General features: G+C 51.4%; 3 protein-coding genes across 6 annotated transcripts; 1 reads left to right on the plus strand and 2 right to left on the minus strand.

The window, feature by feature from the left end:
* The first annotated feature begins 373 nt into the window (after positions 1–373).
* On the plus strand, positions 374–9655 carry ABHD1 (abhydrolase domain containing 1). Of its 3 annotated transcripts, XM_069582844.1 has the most exons (9): positions 374–2617; positions 6500–6660; positions 7761–7940; positions 8165–8210; positions 8370–8482; positions 8601–8774; positions 8944–8992; positions 9091–9256; positions 9388–9655. In XM_069582844.1, exons 1-9 carry the CDS (start codon positions 2504–2506, stop codon positions 9597–9599), a joined length of 1215 nt encoding a protein of 404 aa, XP_069438945.1. In that variant the 5' UTR covers positions 374–2503; the 3' UTR covers positions 9600–9655. The 3 variants fall into 3 exon arrangements, with proteins under 3 accessions (XP_069438945.1, XP_069438947.1, XP_069438946.1); XM_069582846.1 differs by lacking the exon at positions 8944–8992; XM_069582845.1 differs by lacking the exons at positions 8165–8210; positions 8370–8482.
* Positions 9608–14029, minus strand: PREB (prolactin regulatory element binding). Of its 2 annotated transcripts, XM_069582842.1 has the most exons (9): positions 13342–14029; positions 12374–12566; positions 11966–12186; positions 11696–11776; positions 11471–11595; positions 11091–11264; positions 10888–10960; positions 10538–10697; positions 9608–10361 (listed from the first exon to the last, which is right to left on the minus strand). In XM_069582842.1, exons 1-9 carry the CDS (start codon positions 13474–13476, stop codon positions 10267–10269), a joined length of 1257 nt encoding a protein of 418 aa, XP_069438943.1. In that variant the 5' UTR covers positions 13477–14029; the 3' UTR covers positions 9608–10266. The 2 variants fall into 2 exon arrangements, with proteins under 2 accessions (XP_069438943.1, XP_069438944.1); XM_069582843.1 differs by lacking the exon at positions 10538–10697 and having other exon boundaries at positions 9612–10361; positions 13342–13966.
* An 882-nt stretch (positions 14030–14911) lies between these two features.
* On the minus strand, positions 14912–16154 carry PRR30 (proline rich 30). Its single transcript, XM_069582860.1, has one exon. It carries the CDS (start codon positions 16152–16154, stop codon positions 14958–14960), a length of 1197 nt encoding a protein of 398 aa, XP_069438961.1. The 3' UTR covers positions 14912–14957.

Consider the following 16154-nt stretch of genomic DNA (forward strand, 5'->3'; position numbering starts at 1 on the left):
GTGACTGAATGACAGCACAGAAAGGTCAATGCCAATGAAAGAGAAGTTTAATGTTACAGTTTCCTTAAGAGGAAGAGGCACAGCTTACCAAACAGGACCACAGAGGGAAGCACCAGTGTAGGTCAGAGGCAGAAAGAAGCAAGGGGAAGGCACAGGCCACAGCCTTTATTAAGCTAGAAAAGCAAGACAGGGCAGGGTGAACAGTTTAGGGTTGACTAGCTTGAAAAACTTCAGAGGGCTTTGGGGGCACAGAGGCTGTTCCTAGCTGACGAGTCTCTCGTCCTGGGTTGATTTAGGAAAGGGAGAATATTGGTTTGGTGTGTGAGAGTTGGATAAAGGAAGTGGTTCAGAGTATGGCCTCTAGGAATTTTTTTTTTTTTAAATCTTTTGGTTGCACCGTGTAGCATGCAAGATCTTAGTTCCCCAACCAGGGATCAACCTCTTGCCCCCTGCAATGCTAACTTGGGAGCCTTAACCACTGGGCCACCAGGGAAATCCCAGAGGATAGCCTCTGGATTGCAGAAGGGAGGTGAACAACTCTGGCTGTTAGTTTGGCCTTGTGATTAATTGATGCCAAATAGACAAATTCAGAATCTAAGAAAACACAATTAGAACACCTAACAGAACCCCAGCCTCTATGTGTCTGAGTCAGACTACACCATCTTCCTCCTCAAAACTTCCCCTCTCCCCATTTCCTTATCCCAGGGTCAAGTCCCATACGCATCCCTGAATCTATGTAGTCAGAAAACTGGGGGTCATTCATGATTCCTCCTTCTTCCCCGACCGCCAACCTACTACCAAGTCCTATCAAATCTGCCTCCTATCTTAATAATCTTCACCGGCCAGGCAGCCACGCTCCATGCCAAAGTTCTGTTAACAGCCTCTAACTGACCTCCTTCCGTTCTCATCCCCCTCCAGTCCATTCTCCAAGTACCCTGAATGTTTCTTCTAAAACATAACTCTGATCATGTCACCCTTGCATGCTAAGTCGCTTCAGCTCATGACCCTAGACTGTAGCCTGCCAGGTTCCTCTGTCCATGGGATTCTCCAGGTTAGAATACTGGAATGGGTTGCCATTTCCTTCTCTGGGGGATCTTCCTGACCCAGGGATCGAACCTGCATCTCTTATGTCTCCTGCATTGGCAGGCAGGTTCTTTACCACTGGAACCACATGGGAAGCCCAATCAAGTCACCCACTAAAACTCTTGGATGGCTTTCCTCCACCCATGGGATAAGCTCTAGTATCCTTTATGCAACTGGCCACACCAGATTCCTGACCATCTCATATGCTCCAGCAACACCCAGTTTCTTCTGGTTCCTTTCAGAAGCCTCACATCCAGGCTTTTGTTTGTGCTGTTCCCTCTTTTGGAACAACTACTCTGTCCCCTCTTCCACCTTGCCTTGGAAACTCCTTTTTTTTTTTTTTTTAATTTAAAATTTCACCTTAAATGTATTGTCATTTAACATCTAGGTATGCTTTCTCAGATCCATGGAGTCTGGGCACCTTCCCCAGGGCTCCCGCAGCAGCTAGTACTTCCCTTATCTAGCACCATACCCTATTGTAGGGGTTCAACCCTGACTACACGTTAGAGTCTTCCAGAAAACCTGTAAGTTATATTAATACCTAGGCTCCTCTCCAGACCAACCATATCAGGAGGTGGGGCCTGGGCACTTCTGGTGTTAGAAACACACACAATTCCAATCTTCAGTCAGGACTGAGGGTCATTGCTCTAGTAGATGACTGACTTGTTTCCATCTCCCAGTGAAGACAGGGACAGCATCCCAAGCTGGTAGAGTGATGAGTAAATATCTACTTTACGTGTGGACAGCATAGAGTGACACTATGCGTGGCTTTAACCCATGTGAGTGTGACACTGTGTGAAACGCCACTCATTCAGTGGCTGAACGCTGTGACACCGTGTGTGTCACAGTGTGAATGTGTCCCAGTGCGAGGACCACTGTGAATGGTTGAACACTGGGACTGGAAGGCTGTTACCACACGAGTGGCTGTGCCCTTTGTGTGTGACTGATGAATGGCTGGGGTACTCTAGCCAGGCTGCCAGCCTCGCCGCGCCGCCAGGGCAGGGTTTGAGGAAAAAGAAACTGGAGCTGCCCCTCACTAAGATGGCGACTGTAGGCGAGGTCGCTAGTCCTCACAGGAGGCTGCACGGCCGGTGACCGTGAAGCGGAAGGAAGAGGCGCAGAGGCGCGAGACCAGGGCCGCAAGCAGTAAAGCCACTCGCAGGTCAGTCGGGTCGGCTCCACGTAGTTGCCGGCGCAGCCCGCCCACCTACCCGGCGCCCTAGCACCGCCCCCTCGCCACGCCCGCCGCCGGTGGGCGGGGCCCACATCCCCGAACCGCCAGGCGGTGGAGGCCGAACTTGCACAGGCCGTCCAATGGCGTGTAACGGGCAGGGCCCAGCGCGCACCTGCGGGCCCATTAATCGAAGTCCAAGCTCCGGATCCAGTCAAGAACTTAGAAATCGAAACTCGGCAACACAAGATGCTGAGCTCCTCTCAAAGCCCCCAGGATGACACCTGGACAGAGTCCTTCTCTCTGCTTTTGGGACTTGGCGCTGCCCTCTACTTGGGCTACTACTGGACGTGGGTGCCCCAGGTGGGTGCGGGTCCAGAGCTCTCGCCGGCGGGTTTAGGTTACTGAAGTTCAGGGGCCACTTCCAATCGGGGCTCGAGCCCTTTGTGGGAGCTGGCTTGGTTGGCTGTCCAGGTCCAGGTGAAATTTTGACGCCACAACCCCACCACTACTCCTGCCCTGCTCTCCAGCCAGGCTCAGCTTTGCTATTAACACCGAAAAGAGAGTTGGTTCTTTGTCTGCCTAGATTCTCTGCATTGTCCGCGTACTTCCTATACCGGCTGGGCCTCTCAGGCATCGGAAGGATGCTGTTGCTTATTATGTGGACCAAAGCTTGCAGAAAGGCGGGGTGGAAGGTATCTTGAGGTGACAGGGAGATACACACACTGTGGTTTTCTTTTTAGGCAGTCTAGCTGACTTCCTCGTTAGTTGCACTGAATGAAGAAACCAGTCTGTGGGGTGGTAACTCCCAACATCACCCCATCAGTAGGACCTTGCTTCTCTTAAGGACTGGGAGGGGTTCCTGCCTATCTTAGGAATACCCTAACTGTCCTTGCTCATTGAGCCCTGTTTTAAGTTCTAGGCTCTCCATGTATAGTGCAATGGAAAAACCTGAAGAGGACGATTAATGAACTTGGAGAGTTTATTCTCACTGAAATTTGCATATCCCCCCAATCAAAATCTTTTAATTTTCATTAAACTCAAAGTAGCTGAGTCTAACAAGAAACCTATTAATTGAAGCCCTTTAAAAAGATCTATTGGGAAATTTAATGTTACCTAAATTTTCCTATATTTGCAGAGCTTTATACATCCTATGTATTGTTTATAAAATACTTCTGCCTTAATAAAAGCAATTTTAAAAATCCAAACTTTACAATACCCTATAAACCTTACCTTACATGTCTGATTTGAAAAGTCAGTTATTTCAGAACAGAGTTGTCCTTAACTAAACACTTTCCATTGTTTGCAACCAGCCACAGAAAAATCAGAGACCTCTGCCACTATATACTACAAGCACTTCTGTGAGTTCCAAATCCTGGTTAAAATCCAGGGCAAGTGTCATTCTGGAGGCTCTGAGGACGTGCTGTTCAGACTGTCCAACTTGGCAGTGGATTGGTATTGATTCACCGACAGTGATTAATGGCATTTTATTCATTAATTCTCAGGGATAAGTCAGGAAATACTTTACTAGAGTTAAAATGAAACTCAGTTACATGAAACCTGTGATTTTATTAGCACTTTGTTCTACATCTCTGAGGTGATTGACCAAATATTTAATAGATTGATAACTCAAAGTCTTGGCAACTAGGAGATAATATTGTAAAATGATTAAGAGCACAAGCTCTTGAGTCAGACAGACTTGGGTTTCAATTCCCAGCTCCAGCACTAACTAGCTTTGGCACATTTTGTGCCCTGTGACACATATTCATACACGTTTCCACAGGGCGATCATAGGTAAGGTTTATAGGGTATTGTGAGGTGTGGATTTTCAAAGATATCTCAAACAGCTGTTGTGAAGGTTCCAGGATATAATCATGTACAGTGCTTAGCACAGTATCTAAGGAGCACTCAACAGAAGAAGCACTCAACAAATCTTACTAGTATTAGAAATAATATATATTTTTTACATTTTTAAATTGAAGTATAGTTGATTTACTTTGTTGTCTTAGTTTCTGCTGTACAGAAAAGTGATTCAGTTATATAATATATATATTCTTTTTTAAAATATTCTTTTCCATTATGGTTTACCATAGGATATTGAATATAGTTCTCTGTGCTATCCAGTAGGATCTTGTTGTGTATCCATTCTACATATAAAAGCTTACTTTTGCTAACCCAACCTCCCACTCCAACCCTCCCTCAGCCCCCTCCCTCTTGGTGACCACAAATCTCTTCTTTATGTCCATGAGTCTGTTTCTGTTTTGAAGATAGGTTTGTGTCATATTTCAGATTTCACATATAAGTGATATCACGTGGTATATGTCTTTCTTTTTCTGACATACTTCACTCAGTATGATAATCTGTAGTTGCATCCTTGTTGCTGCAAATGGCATTATTTCCTGGGTTTTTACGGCTTAGTAGTATTCCATTGTATATAGGTACCGTATCTTTTTTATCCATCTGTCAATGGACATTTAGTTTGTTTCTATATCTTGGCTATTATGAATAGTGCTGCTATGAACATATGAACATAGAACATATCTTTTTGAATTAGAACTTTGTGTGGCTGTTTGCCCAGGAGTGGAATTGCTGGATCATACAGTAATCCTAGATTCAGTTTTCTGTGGAATCTCCATACTGTTTGCCATAGTGGCTGTACCAACTTACATTCCCACCAACAGTGTAGGAGGGTTCCCTTTTTTCCACGTCCTTGTCAGCATTTACTATTTATAGAGCATTTAATGATGGTCATTTTGATTGGTAGTAGTTCACTATACCTCACTGTAGTTTTGATTTGCATTTTCCTATTAGACATGCTGAGCATCTTTTCATGTGCCTATTAGCCGTTTGCATTCCTTCTTTGGAGACACGTCTATTTAGGTCTTCTGCCCATTTTTTGATTGGGTTGTCTATTTTTGTTGTTGCTGAGTTGTATGAACTGTTTGTATATTTTAGAAATTAAGCCCTTGTTGGTTACGTTCTTTGCCAAATGTTTTTTCTCATTCTATAGGTTGATTTTTCATTTTGTTTATGGTTTCCTTTGCTGTGCAAAAGGGTGTAAGCTTGATCAAGTCCTATTTGCTTATTTTTGTTTTTATTTCTATTGCCTTGGGTGATTGACCTGAGAAAATATTGGTATGATTTATGCCAGAGAATGTTTTGCCTAATATCACTATTAATTCCACTTTGTCTTTTGCTTGCTGTGTGACTCTGGGCAAACAACTTAATCTTTGTCATAGTTTCTTCATTTATAGTAAGGTTGGGTTTAGCCTAGTGCTAGCAAATAGCATATAGTGAATCACAGATGTTATTTATTATTCCAGGGCTTAAGAACCAAGGTATGAGTTACAACAGTCATACTACCAACCTGGCCTCTCGAGTTCATCACTTACTTAGCCCCTTTTGACTACAGGAAGAGATAGGAGTCTGGTCCTCAGGTCCCCTCAGGCGTGCAACAGAAATGCGAATTCTGTTTTTTGATTCTGAGACCTTTTGTCTTTGTACAGCATACTCCCCATTTACAAGCCTTCTATATGACAAGGCCCTCTCATTTACTTGACGTATGTCCAGAACCATCAAGCAAAGGGGTTGAAAGTTAGGGCTAGGTGCCCACTGACCTCATCTGCCCCCTCATTCTATCCCTGTTACCTTCCCCCTGGCTGGCAGGAAGGAAGAGAAAATCTGTTTACACTGGGACTATTCCTCCATTAGAGTATAGTCAACAGCAGGGGCTGTTAAGAAAACAAGGTGTTGTGGTAAAAAGAAGCCCTTCCGTTGCAAGCATGCACAATAAGAGATGGGAACATATAACAATGGAGTGCTAAAATCAGGAGCCAGTGTGGCCAGAGATGGTTTTGAGATGATAGTGTGGGTAATTCAACTGCAAGGCAGAAGTCACAGATTGAATGGTACTGCATTTCTTCAGCCTCTGCTCAGGACCCAACCTTTCCTGCAGGAGATCAGCTGGGTAACTTATATTAGTTGCTATCTCCAAAGTGGGTTTGGGGCATGGATAGGCTGAGTGTGGAAGTTGGTTCAGGGTCAGTTCTGGCGAGGTGACACTCTAGGTCTGGAGTTCCGGGGCTCTAGTGGGATTCCAGATTGAGGTATGCTAGATTCCTCACCCCTGGATGAGGCAGTGCCCTCCAGGCTGCCCTCTGGGAAGAGGTCTCTCTGGTGTTGGGCACCTCACTGGCTTGGTGCAAATATCAGGGGAGTGAGGCTGATGGTGTTGTGTGGTTACAGAGGCCACAGCTGGTGACTGGGTCCCGATTTCTGGCCTTCCTGGAGCAACACTGTCCAGTCACACTGGAGACTTTCTATCCTACGCTCTGGTGTTTTGAGGGGCGGCTACAAACCATCTTCAGAGTCTTACTGCAGTCCCGGCCGATAGTCCCTTACTCGAGGTAAGAGAAAGATGGGGGTGAACGGGAAGCTGCAAATATAAGGAAATCTTTATAGGGAATAAAATTATTTGGCTGTGTCAGGTCTTAATTGTGGCACTCGGGATCTTTTGTTGCAGCACACGAACTCTCCAGTTGTGCCAGGCAAGCTCAGGTTGTGGCCTGCAGGCTCCAGAGTACATGGGCTTCAGTAGTTGTGGCACGGAGGCTTAGCTGCTTCATGATGTGTGGGATCTTAGTTCCCCGACCAGGGATCGAATCCACATCCTCTGCACTGGAAGGTGGATTCTTAACCACTGGACCACCAACAAAGTCCCTCATCTACCCCTTTTAAAATGGAGGCAACCTTCATTCCATCTACCTCAGTGTGCTGAGGGTAACCAGGGTGGCTATATGGAAGGGCTTATGTACAACCATCGGAGAAGGCAACGGCAACCCACTCCAGTACTCTTGCCTGGAAAACCCCACGGATGGAGGAGCCTGGTAGGCTGCAGTCCATGGGGTCGTGAAGTCGGACACGACTGAGCGACTTCACTTTCACTTTTCACTTTCATGCACTGGAGAAGGAAATGGCAACCCACTCCAGTGTTCTTTCCTGGAGAATCCCAGGGACAGGGGGAGCCTGGTGGGCTGCTGTCTATGGGGTCGCACAGAGTCGGACACGACTGAAGTGACTTTAGCAGCAGCAGTAGCAGTATGGGCATCCCTGGTGGCTCAGAGGTTAAAGCGTCTGCCTGCAATGCAGGAGACCCGGGTTTGATCCCTGGAGAAGGAAATGGCAACCCACTCCAGTACTCTTGCCTGGAGAATCCCATGGAGGGAGGAGCCTGGCAGGCTACAGTCCATGGGGTCGCAAAGAGTCAGACTCAACTGAGTGACAAACTACTAAGTAGCAGTATGTACAACCATGAGGTAATATTCCATCTTTTATGTCACCAGTATACTTTGTTATGATCTCAGGTTTTGCACAATACGTGCCCTCAAATGATGAGAAACTGTGGGAGTTGATTGGGGAGTCGAGAAGAAGGTATAAAATCTTTTGAAGTACATGGAGTTCCTAATCCTAATAGTTTCTTTGTGTGCCTTTTTCTCCAAAACCACAGTGAAGTTCTGGAAACCCCAGATGGAGGCCAGATCCTCTTAGATTGGGCCAGCCAGTCCAACAGTCAGTACCCCGACCCTAGCACCCAGCCCACTGTATTACTGCTTCCTGGCATCACAGGCAGTAGTCAGGAGACATATATCTTGCACCTAGTTGATCAAGCTTTGAAGGATGGCTACAGGTAAAGATGGGAACAGCCCAGAGAATTGGGTGATGTCTGATAACTTGTAATTGTGTGCGTGTGGTGGGGTGGGATGGGGGTGGTGTCAATTCAGACCCTGCTAGCTCTGGGGAGAAGGTGCCATATGAAGGGCACCTTATGACTGAGGCCTTTCTGAAAGCTACCAAGAGGGGAGAAGAGCCTGTAGGGAGGGTCTGGCTAACATGTACCTGTGTGTGCCACAGGGCTGTTGTATTTAATAACCGGGGCTGCCGCGGGGAAGAACTACTGGTGAGTACCCTCCTTCCTCTAGTGGTCCTTCACTCCACTCCCTTCGGATATGCTGGGTCCTGCACCTCTACCTACCTGTCTTCCATTTCTTGAGTCCTTTCATTTTTCTGCCTTCTGGCCAAGGACCCTCTCTCTACCCAATGTTCCGGTTTGCCTCAGACCCATAGGGCCTTCTGTGCCAGCAATACTGAAGATCTGGTGACAGTCATCAACCACATAAAGAGTCGCTACCCCCAAGCCCCACTGCTGGCTGTGGGCATCTCTCTCGGAGGGTAAAGACTGTCTCACTTAACCCAAAGGTCCAGTCTTCCTTCTCCCCATCCTCTCCCCATCTCCAGTACCGACTCCCCAAGGCAAACCCGTTTTTCATGGCCTGGTCCAACCCTGCAGGATATTAGTGCTGAATCACCTGGCTCGAACGGGACGGGCAGCAGGCCTGGTGGCAGCACTGACTCTGTCTGCATGCTGGGACTCCTTTGAGACCACCCGCTCCCTGGAGACCCCCCTGAACTCACTGCTCTTCAATCATCGCCTCACTGCTGGGCTCTGTCAAGTCGTGAACCGGTAGGGTCCTGATGAAGAGCAAAGAGCAGAGACCAGGGTAGGACGGCATATGCCAGGCCGTCCCGGTGCTCGGGTCAGCTCCGTGTGTGTACTTTTCTCCATCGAGATAAGACTGAGGGTGGCTCCGGGTGGGGTCCAGGTGCAGAGCCAAACCTCTGTTCTTTTGCAGAAACAGAAAAGTGATGGAAAATGTGGTGAATGTCGACTTTATCCTACAGGTGTAGTCTTCCAGCTCTCCCCTCTGCCCTGTATTGTTCTTCCCACATCTTATTCCCTTGTTCTCATCCTAGCCTATCCCGCCTTCCACCACCTGCAGGCCCGCACCATCCGCCAATTTGATGAGCGCTACACAGCTGTGGTCTTTGGCTATCAAGACTGTGCTGCCTACTACCGAGCAGCCAGTCCAAGAACCAAGGTCAACACCATCCAGATCCCTGTGCTCTGTCTCAACGCAGCTGACGACCCTTTCTCTCCCGTGGACGGTGAGCACCGGGGATCCAGATGCTTTAGGCCCCAGGGGAAATGGGCCGTGTATGAGGTGCAAGTGGAGAGCGCCTGGACTCTCGGCAGAGGCCAGGGCTCCTAACCTCCTCTCCGACTCCCCTTGCCCCAGCTCTTCCCCTACAGGCTGCCCAACACTCTCTCCACGTCGCACTGCTAGTCACGGCCCGGGGCGGCCACATCGGCTTCCTGGAAGGACTGCTTCCCTGGCAGCACTGCTACATGAGCCGCCTCCTGCATCAGTACGCCAAAGCCATCTTCCAGCACCCGGCGGAGTTGCCGGGACCCCGGTCACCTACCCCTTCAGAGGCAGGCAAGAGCTGACACAAGTCTTAGTTCAGTCTTTCCTTGTTTATTAAATATCAACTTTTCCTGCCAAATGGGCTGAAGTTCCTTTTCCCTTTCCTCAAGGCTAGGGCAGACTCTCTAGGAACTTACTGCATATGGCCTGGTGGGCTTGGAGCTACCCAGTGGAACCCAAAGATTACTGCCTGGATCTTCATTCTGCTCCTTCCTTCCCTAACAGCAAGTCCCAGGCCAGTACAGGCCCCCAGCAAATTCCAGGGGCTCATGTGAAGAGCAACTGGCCACAAGGCTGTGGGGTACGAGGAGAAAATGATTGTTTCTGCAGGAAGGACAGCACAGCAGTGCCTCCAAGTTCTCGGGCATCTTCACATATTTCTGGAGAAAAAGTTCAAGCTCAACTCTGGAGCCCCTGGTAGACAAAGGGAAGGAGGCAAGTGGTACGGCCTGGCCCTCAGATACCACTGTCCTGGGCGGATCCACAGATGATGAACACAAGGTTTCCAGGACTCAGGGTTGCACAGGGCCAGAGCCAGGCTTTAAATGGGAAGGGCAGGCACTGCCCATCAGTCTTATCCGTGGCAACCTCAGCTGTGGACCCAGGTGGAGTGAGCAGTGGGGTCCAGGCCCCCGTTCTGGTCTAGAAGGTGGCAGTGTCCAGGCCCCTGGTTCCCTGGGAGCAGGGAGGCTAAAGAAAACCTGGAAAGGCACTCTGGAGCAGCAGGATGGTCATAACAATAAGCCCAACACACAGCAGCAACAGCAGCCACACAGGAGCACTTCCTGCAGGAGGGAGAAGGGAAGAATTCAGAAGGCAAAGGAGTGGCATTGCAGCCCGGAGAACAGAACCATTCAAGGAGGGGACAGGTGACTATAGACAAGCATCCTATTCTCCAAGGGGCAAGTTTCTGCTCCAGCTAAAGGGGGAGTGGTACCCCCACCCCACCTCAGGGACTCACGTCGTGAGGGCAGCAGGTGCAGCTGGCAACGACTATCCACAGCCACAGAGAACAGAGCAGTTTCGTGGGACCCAAGGAGCTCTGGACCACGACCTTTCTCAGGCAGAAAGGCCACATCTGTCACTACAATGCCATGGGCCTCCTTCACATAGTACAGACGCTGGGGACAAGAGGAAAGCTAGTGAGGGAAAGCCCAGTTTGGAAGATTCCTTCTGGAAAACACACCCTCTGCCCCCAGACTTTCCCTCTACAGGCTGGGCCCGACACTTTCGTGCACACTCAGTGAAAAAGAAGGCCTAGAATCTCTACCCCAGAGAGCCCTCAGGGCTGTGCCCAGGTCCATCCATTACCTGGAGCGAGAAAGCTATGTAGATGGCAACAGAGCCAGTGACCGTGCCCAGGCCCAGAAAAGTGCCCGATTCACTGCAACAAAAAAACGCTCACTGTCCTGGAATCCTGTGCAGCAGCAACAGTCTCCAGGGATGTGGGCAGCACGTCTCCCCGGGCTGCCCCGGGCACCCTCATACCCAGCCAAGCCACCACTGTCTCATACCTGACACTAAGGCAGGAGATGACTTCATGGCCACAGGGCCTGGTCCGAAGGGGCAGGAATGTGGAGGCATCCCAGGCTGTGAGGTAGCAGGGCGGGGGCTGGCGCAGACGCTTGTGGGGAATCTGCACCGTGAAGAGTCGCAGACCGGCAGGCTGGTCTGGAACCTGCCCAAACCTGGGGGCCGAGCCAGAGGCTGTTCAGCTCCCGGGGCCTGCCCAGCCCTCCTCAAAGGTCTGTGCCCTCCTGTACCCTGGTCAGGTCTGGGGTAACACCCAACAAGGCTCCGATCCCCTCCCCACCAGCTTCCCCCTGATCCTTTTCCCACTCCCCCACCACATCTAGGCTGTGCCTCTTTCAGCCACCCTCTGGGGTCTTCACACCTGCAGGCCTGGTAGCGATAAGGCGTGTTAGAAAACGTGGGTCCGTTCTCTTGCCAGTGCAGCTGTGTCACCAGCTGATCCTTCTGCCACACGGAGGCCTTAAGGTCCCAGCCCACAGTTACCAACTAGTCAGGGATCAAGATTCCAAGGATGGACAGTTAGGGGGATCCACTTACTGGACAAGCAGCATCATCACCTACTTTCTCCACCCTCTCACCTCCTCACCTTGCCATCAGGCCCCAGAGCTAGGTCTTCAATCTCCCCTTCATGGGCTTTGAACTCCAGAACCTTCTCTAAGGTGGGTACCTGCAGCCAAACCACCACCACAGTCAGCCTACGTACCCGGCAAGAGTGCAAATGATACCCACTCCTCTTCTCTACGAATGGCCACTCAGTGCAGGCTTTACTCACAAGTTCCCCAGGACCCAGGTTCAGTTTCTCACAATTCTGGCCTTGCAGTTACTGACACTCATCCTCTACCTCCCCAAACCACACCTTCCAGACACGAACGCAGCCATCTGTCCCTCCAGTGGCAAGCAACGTATTATCATGGTTGAAGCACACAACTTTCTGCAGTGGATCACGGCTGAAGTCTGTCTGCACTTCGCGCAAATTCTCTACGCTGAATTCCACCCCCTCCTGGTGGGTTTCAGCGCCAGACTTCTTCTCTGCTGGGGCTGCCCCTTTCCTTTGTCGAGGCCCCTGCTCCTTGGAACCTGCAACACAAACAGCCTGCCAGGTTCCAGGCTTCTAGAATAAGTCCTACTGGCCCTTTCCAGTGGTGAACATCAGCTTCTCTCTTGCTACCATAATCCCACCTCCAGCCCTACTTCTTCAGAGACCAAGATGAGCAAGAATTCATTAATTTAACCCTTTGCCCAAAGCTAGCGGGGAGGCTCTCACCTGCCTTCTCTGCCTTGTTTTTGCCCTTCTGCTGATGGATCTGGAAGCGCAGGAGCTGACAGTGGGCATCCTGCCCTGCAGCAAGGATGTTACCAGCCAGGGCCAAGTTCATGGTGGCCCGTGTCTCTGTGTCATGAGAGTGTAGTAAAGAGGCGCTGAGGCGCCCATTAATCTGCTCCAGCTGCAGAAAGTGCTGTGGGAGAGGGAACCAGGACAAGTAAGGTTCAGAGAGCACCTCAAGGGCAAACTTACATCCTGTAGTCTGAACCTGCATTTTCTAGTTTAAAGACTTTTTCCAAACTTTTTTCTTTTTTGAGCCTCACTCATGTGTACTGGTCTTCGCTGGTGGCTCAGACTGTAAAGAATCTACTGCAATGTAGGAGACCCAGGTTTGATCCCTGGGTTGGGAAGATCCCCTGGAGAAAGGAATGGCTACCCTCTCCAGTATTTTTGCCTGAAGAATTCCATGGAAAGAGAAGCCTGTCGGTCTACAGTCCATGGAGTAGCAGAGTCGGACACGACTGAGCGACTATCACTTTCACTTTTTTTCACTTGCTTGCGTACAGCAGGCAAGGCTGGGATTATCACGTCTAGTCTGCAGAACAACATGATAACTCTCAAAAGAGTGAAGAATCTTAGCTTGTATTTCACTCTCGCCGCTACCAGTGGCAGACAGACAAATCTTATGTAGCCTCCCCAAGAAAGCCAGGTTACGATCCCTGGAGTTGATTCCTGAGATCGAATTGAAGCGTTCCTGCCTAGGCAGCGCTGTGTGCAGTTTTCACTTTAGGAGCCTCTCAATTCACCAGTGAATGGTTCAAGACAAATTCGCACCGGGACGCCCGGCACGCCGCGGTTCCCACCAGGGAGGGGCAGGGTCCGAAGCAGGGGTGCGGCCCGCTCCCAGACCTCCGGGAATCGCCCTCAGCCCGCTCTGAGACCCGGCCCCAGCGGGCCTGTATACTCACCACGCCATTCTTTATGCCGGTCTTGGCGGCACCTCCTCCGCCCGCAGCTATGAGCAGCCCCGCGCTGGGGTCGACCCGAAGCGCGTACAACGGGAACGGGGCCCGGTACAGCTCCGGCGTCCGGCGCCGACCCATCCCGCTCGCCGCGCGCTTCACTGTCGGCGCCGAGGTCCCCGGGACATGCCGCGCCCGGCCTTCGACTGCTGTCCCGGCCGCTGTGGACCTTGGTCCGGTAGCTGCCGGGAAGACTCCAGACCCTTCTCACCCGCCGAGGTGCCGAAACTCTAATCACACCGTAAGTGTCCCTAACACTGCCAGGGGCCGTCTAACCCGGTCTCGCAGACGCGCAGCGCGCAGGCGCACCAAGCCCTCTCTCCTCGCGCAGGCGCAGAGCCGCCGATACGCGTCAGCACTAGTCAGCCTGTGGCTGGCGGAACAGGGGTGTATGAATTCCGTTCTCCGCTTTCAGATGATGGCAGACTACGCCATGTTTCTGCGGGGCGGTGGAGGCGGGCGGGCGCTTCACGGAAACGTCTGGCTTGGGGCGGGGGCAGGCCAAAAGATTAAGGGAGGTTAATAAGCCTTTAATAAATCCTCGGATCAGGGCTGTCCACACTTCAAGAGTGACTTGCAGACTCGTCAAGCAGTAGCCCTACGTTTACCGCCCCGCCCCGAGACAAAGTGATTCATCCAAGGTCACACTCCTGGCTCTCTTGCCTCTTAAACGGAGGCAGCATGGACTTGAAAAGAAACTTGGCTTCAAATCCCGATGCCACTGCTTCCTAGTATGAGGAAGCTACTCTTTACAATGAACACCAATCCTCCGAAGTTTGCAGAGGTTGGGGCTGGCCATTCTCTATGCCCCCCACCCAGTCCAGGCACCTCAGGGTTCATGGGTAGATAGGCAAGTTGGCCCTCAGGCAGTTGAAGGTCTCTGCCTAGCCCCCATCCTCCTGAGAGGGCCTTTGGGTTTTTGATCTCCATCCAATGTGGGGATTCCCTGTTTCTCTAAAGTGAACCCTTCCCTTCAAGGAAACACCTCCTGCTGCTCCCCTGGCGAAATCAGCATGAGTCTTCGTTAATCTGAGGTGCAATCAGAGGAGGGGGCCCAGTGGCTTCATCTCTGGGGATGCCATTAACTGTCCCACCAAATTGAGTTAAATGTTTGAAGGGCCTGGCAGAGCCTTCTGCACCTCTCAGTTGCTCAGGTCTTGTGGGTCCCTTGACCTCTTCAGATATACCGCATGCACTCTCCTTGACCATTCTGTTAACTTTGACTCTCCTGCACCCCTTGTTGGGTTCTGGTCACCCTGAACGTACAGCCACCCACAGATCTGCTCAGCAAGACTCAAACACAAGTTTTGCAGGGTCAGGCTTTTTTTTTTTTTTTAATTGGATACACAGAAGGCTGAGTGGGGCCTGAGATGCCCTTGGTCCTCTTCAGCCAGGAGAAAGCAGACTCCACAAGGGGCTCCCAGGATTCAGGACTGGAGAACACACCTGACCTCCAGCCAGCCAGCCCTTCAGAGTGTCTCGGGGGCTCCCTGAGGTCTGGGGCCGGGCAGGGCTGGTGGGATTCAGAGGAGGTGCTCCAGGGGGCCTCCGTGGCTCTAGAACTAGAGTGGTGACTTTTGGGGAATGGGCCCTGGAGAGGCAGGTCTCTTTGGGGCAGAGGAAGGCCTGGGCTTCGAGTGGACCGTAGCCTGTTTTGGTGCCTGAGTTAGAGACCCTGAATGGCTTGTGGAGTTTAGTGACTGGCGGCCTACAGACCTGAGGCTCCCATTCTGGGAGAGGGTGCCTGGCCCTAGATCTGCCTGGGCCGGAGCTACTGGGGCTTGAGCTACCTGGGCTTGACACCCACTGGCCTGAGCAGCCTTGGCCTGAGGCCCTGCTTCCTCCAGCCTTCTTTTTGACAGCAGATGCAGAGCCTTGGCCTGGCCCTGAGGCAGGCGGAGGCCAAAGCCAATGCCCATGCGGAGCGGTCCGGATTTCTTGCCCTGGGCACAGGGCAGCAGCTGGGGGAAAGCAAGCAACCTGGGTCCAGTCCTGTATCTGGGGATGGGGCAAGAGGGGGTGCGGAGCTGGAGACACACCAGGCATACAGGGTACTCCACGACAGGGGCCTTGTCGGTTTGGCCTAGCCACAGGCGCTGCAAAAGCAGTAGCTGCAAGTCGTGGGCGATACGACGGTGCCCCAGATGGAGCACCAGGGCTTGGGCCAGGGCTCCTGGGTCCTTGAACTCTGCAGGGTCCTTCCCGCTTGCCACGCATGCCCCCTCCGCCCCAGGGGACCTGGTGTTCCTGTACTGATGCGAGTGCCATGCCTGGCTGTTAGAGTGGACCCCACGAGAAGGTGGGCTGGGGCTCGGGGACGTGAGAGTGGAGGTAGGTAGATCTTCGAGGTGGAAAGGCGACTGGCAAGGTGAGCGGGGGAAAGAGGAGTTCTGTGGCTGAGAGGGCGAGGAGTGAGTGAGGGTAGCAGAGGGGTATAGCCGGCGGGAAGGCGAGGAAGAACAGGGAGGGGAGAGAGAGAGGCAATTCTGATGAAAGAAAGTGGGGGAATTTGAGAGAGAAGAAGAGTAGGGATGTAAGACAAAGTCCGAATTTGAGTCAGAAGAGTAGAGATGGGAGCCCGCAGAGTGGGACCGTGGGGGAGGAGAGCAAGATGGCCGGGTGGAGCGGAGTGATTGTTGGCAAGGCTGAGGTTGTAGGTTATAGAAAAGGGAGTCTGCAGTTTGTGAGGGGCCCTGAGGGGGCCGCCCAGGGGACGCTGTGTTCTGTAGCAACACCTGGGCCTTGTTTGGAGGCAACAT

Source organism: Ovis canadensis, chromosome 3, assembly GCF_042477335.2.
Source record: "Ovis canadensis isolate MfBH-ARS-UI-01 breed Bighorn chromosome 3, ARS-UI_OviCan_v2, whole genome shotgun sequence".
NCBI classification, from domain to species: domain Eukaryota; kingdom Metazoa; phylum Chordata; class Mammalia; order Artiodactyla; family Bovidae; genus Ovis; species Ovis canadensis.

Coding starts and splice junctions, on each gene's coding strand:
- ABHD1 (XM_069582844.1), top strand. CDS start 2,504: ATGCTGAGCTCCTCTCAAAGCCCCCAGGATGACACCTGGACAGAGTCC. Junction 2,618..6,499: donor ACTGGACGTGGGTGCCCCAG/GTGGGTGCGGGT, acceptor GTGTGGTTACAG/AGGCCACAGCTGGTGACTGG. Junction 9,257..9,387: donor CCCTTTCTCTCCCGTGGACG/GTGAGCACCGGG, acceptor CCCTTGCCCCAG/CTCTTCCCCTACAGGCTGCC.
- PREB (XM_069582842.1), bottom strand. CDS start 13,476: ATGGGTCGGCGCCGGACGCCGGAGCTGTACCGGGCCCCGTTCCCGTTG. Junction 11,596..11,695: donor CTCTGGGGCCTGATGGCAAG/GTGAGGAGGTGA, acceptor ATCCCTGACTAG/TTGGTAACTGTGGGCTGGGA. Junction 10,698..10,887: donor ACATAGCTTTCTCGCTCCAG/GTAATGGATGGA, acceptor TCTTGTCCCCAG/CGTCTGTACTATGTGAAGGA.
- PRR30 (XM_069582860.1), bottom strand. CDS start 16,154: ATGTTGCCTCCAAACAAGGCCCAGGTGTTGCTACAGAACACAGCGTCC.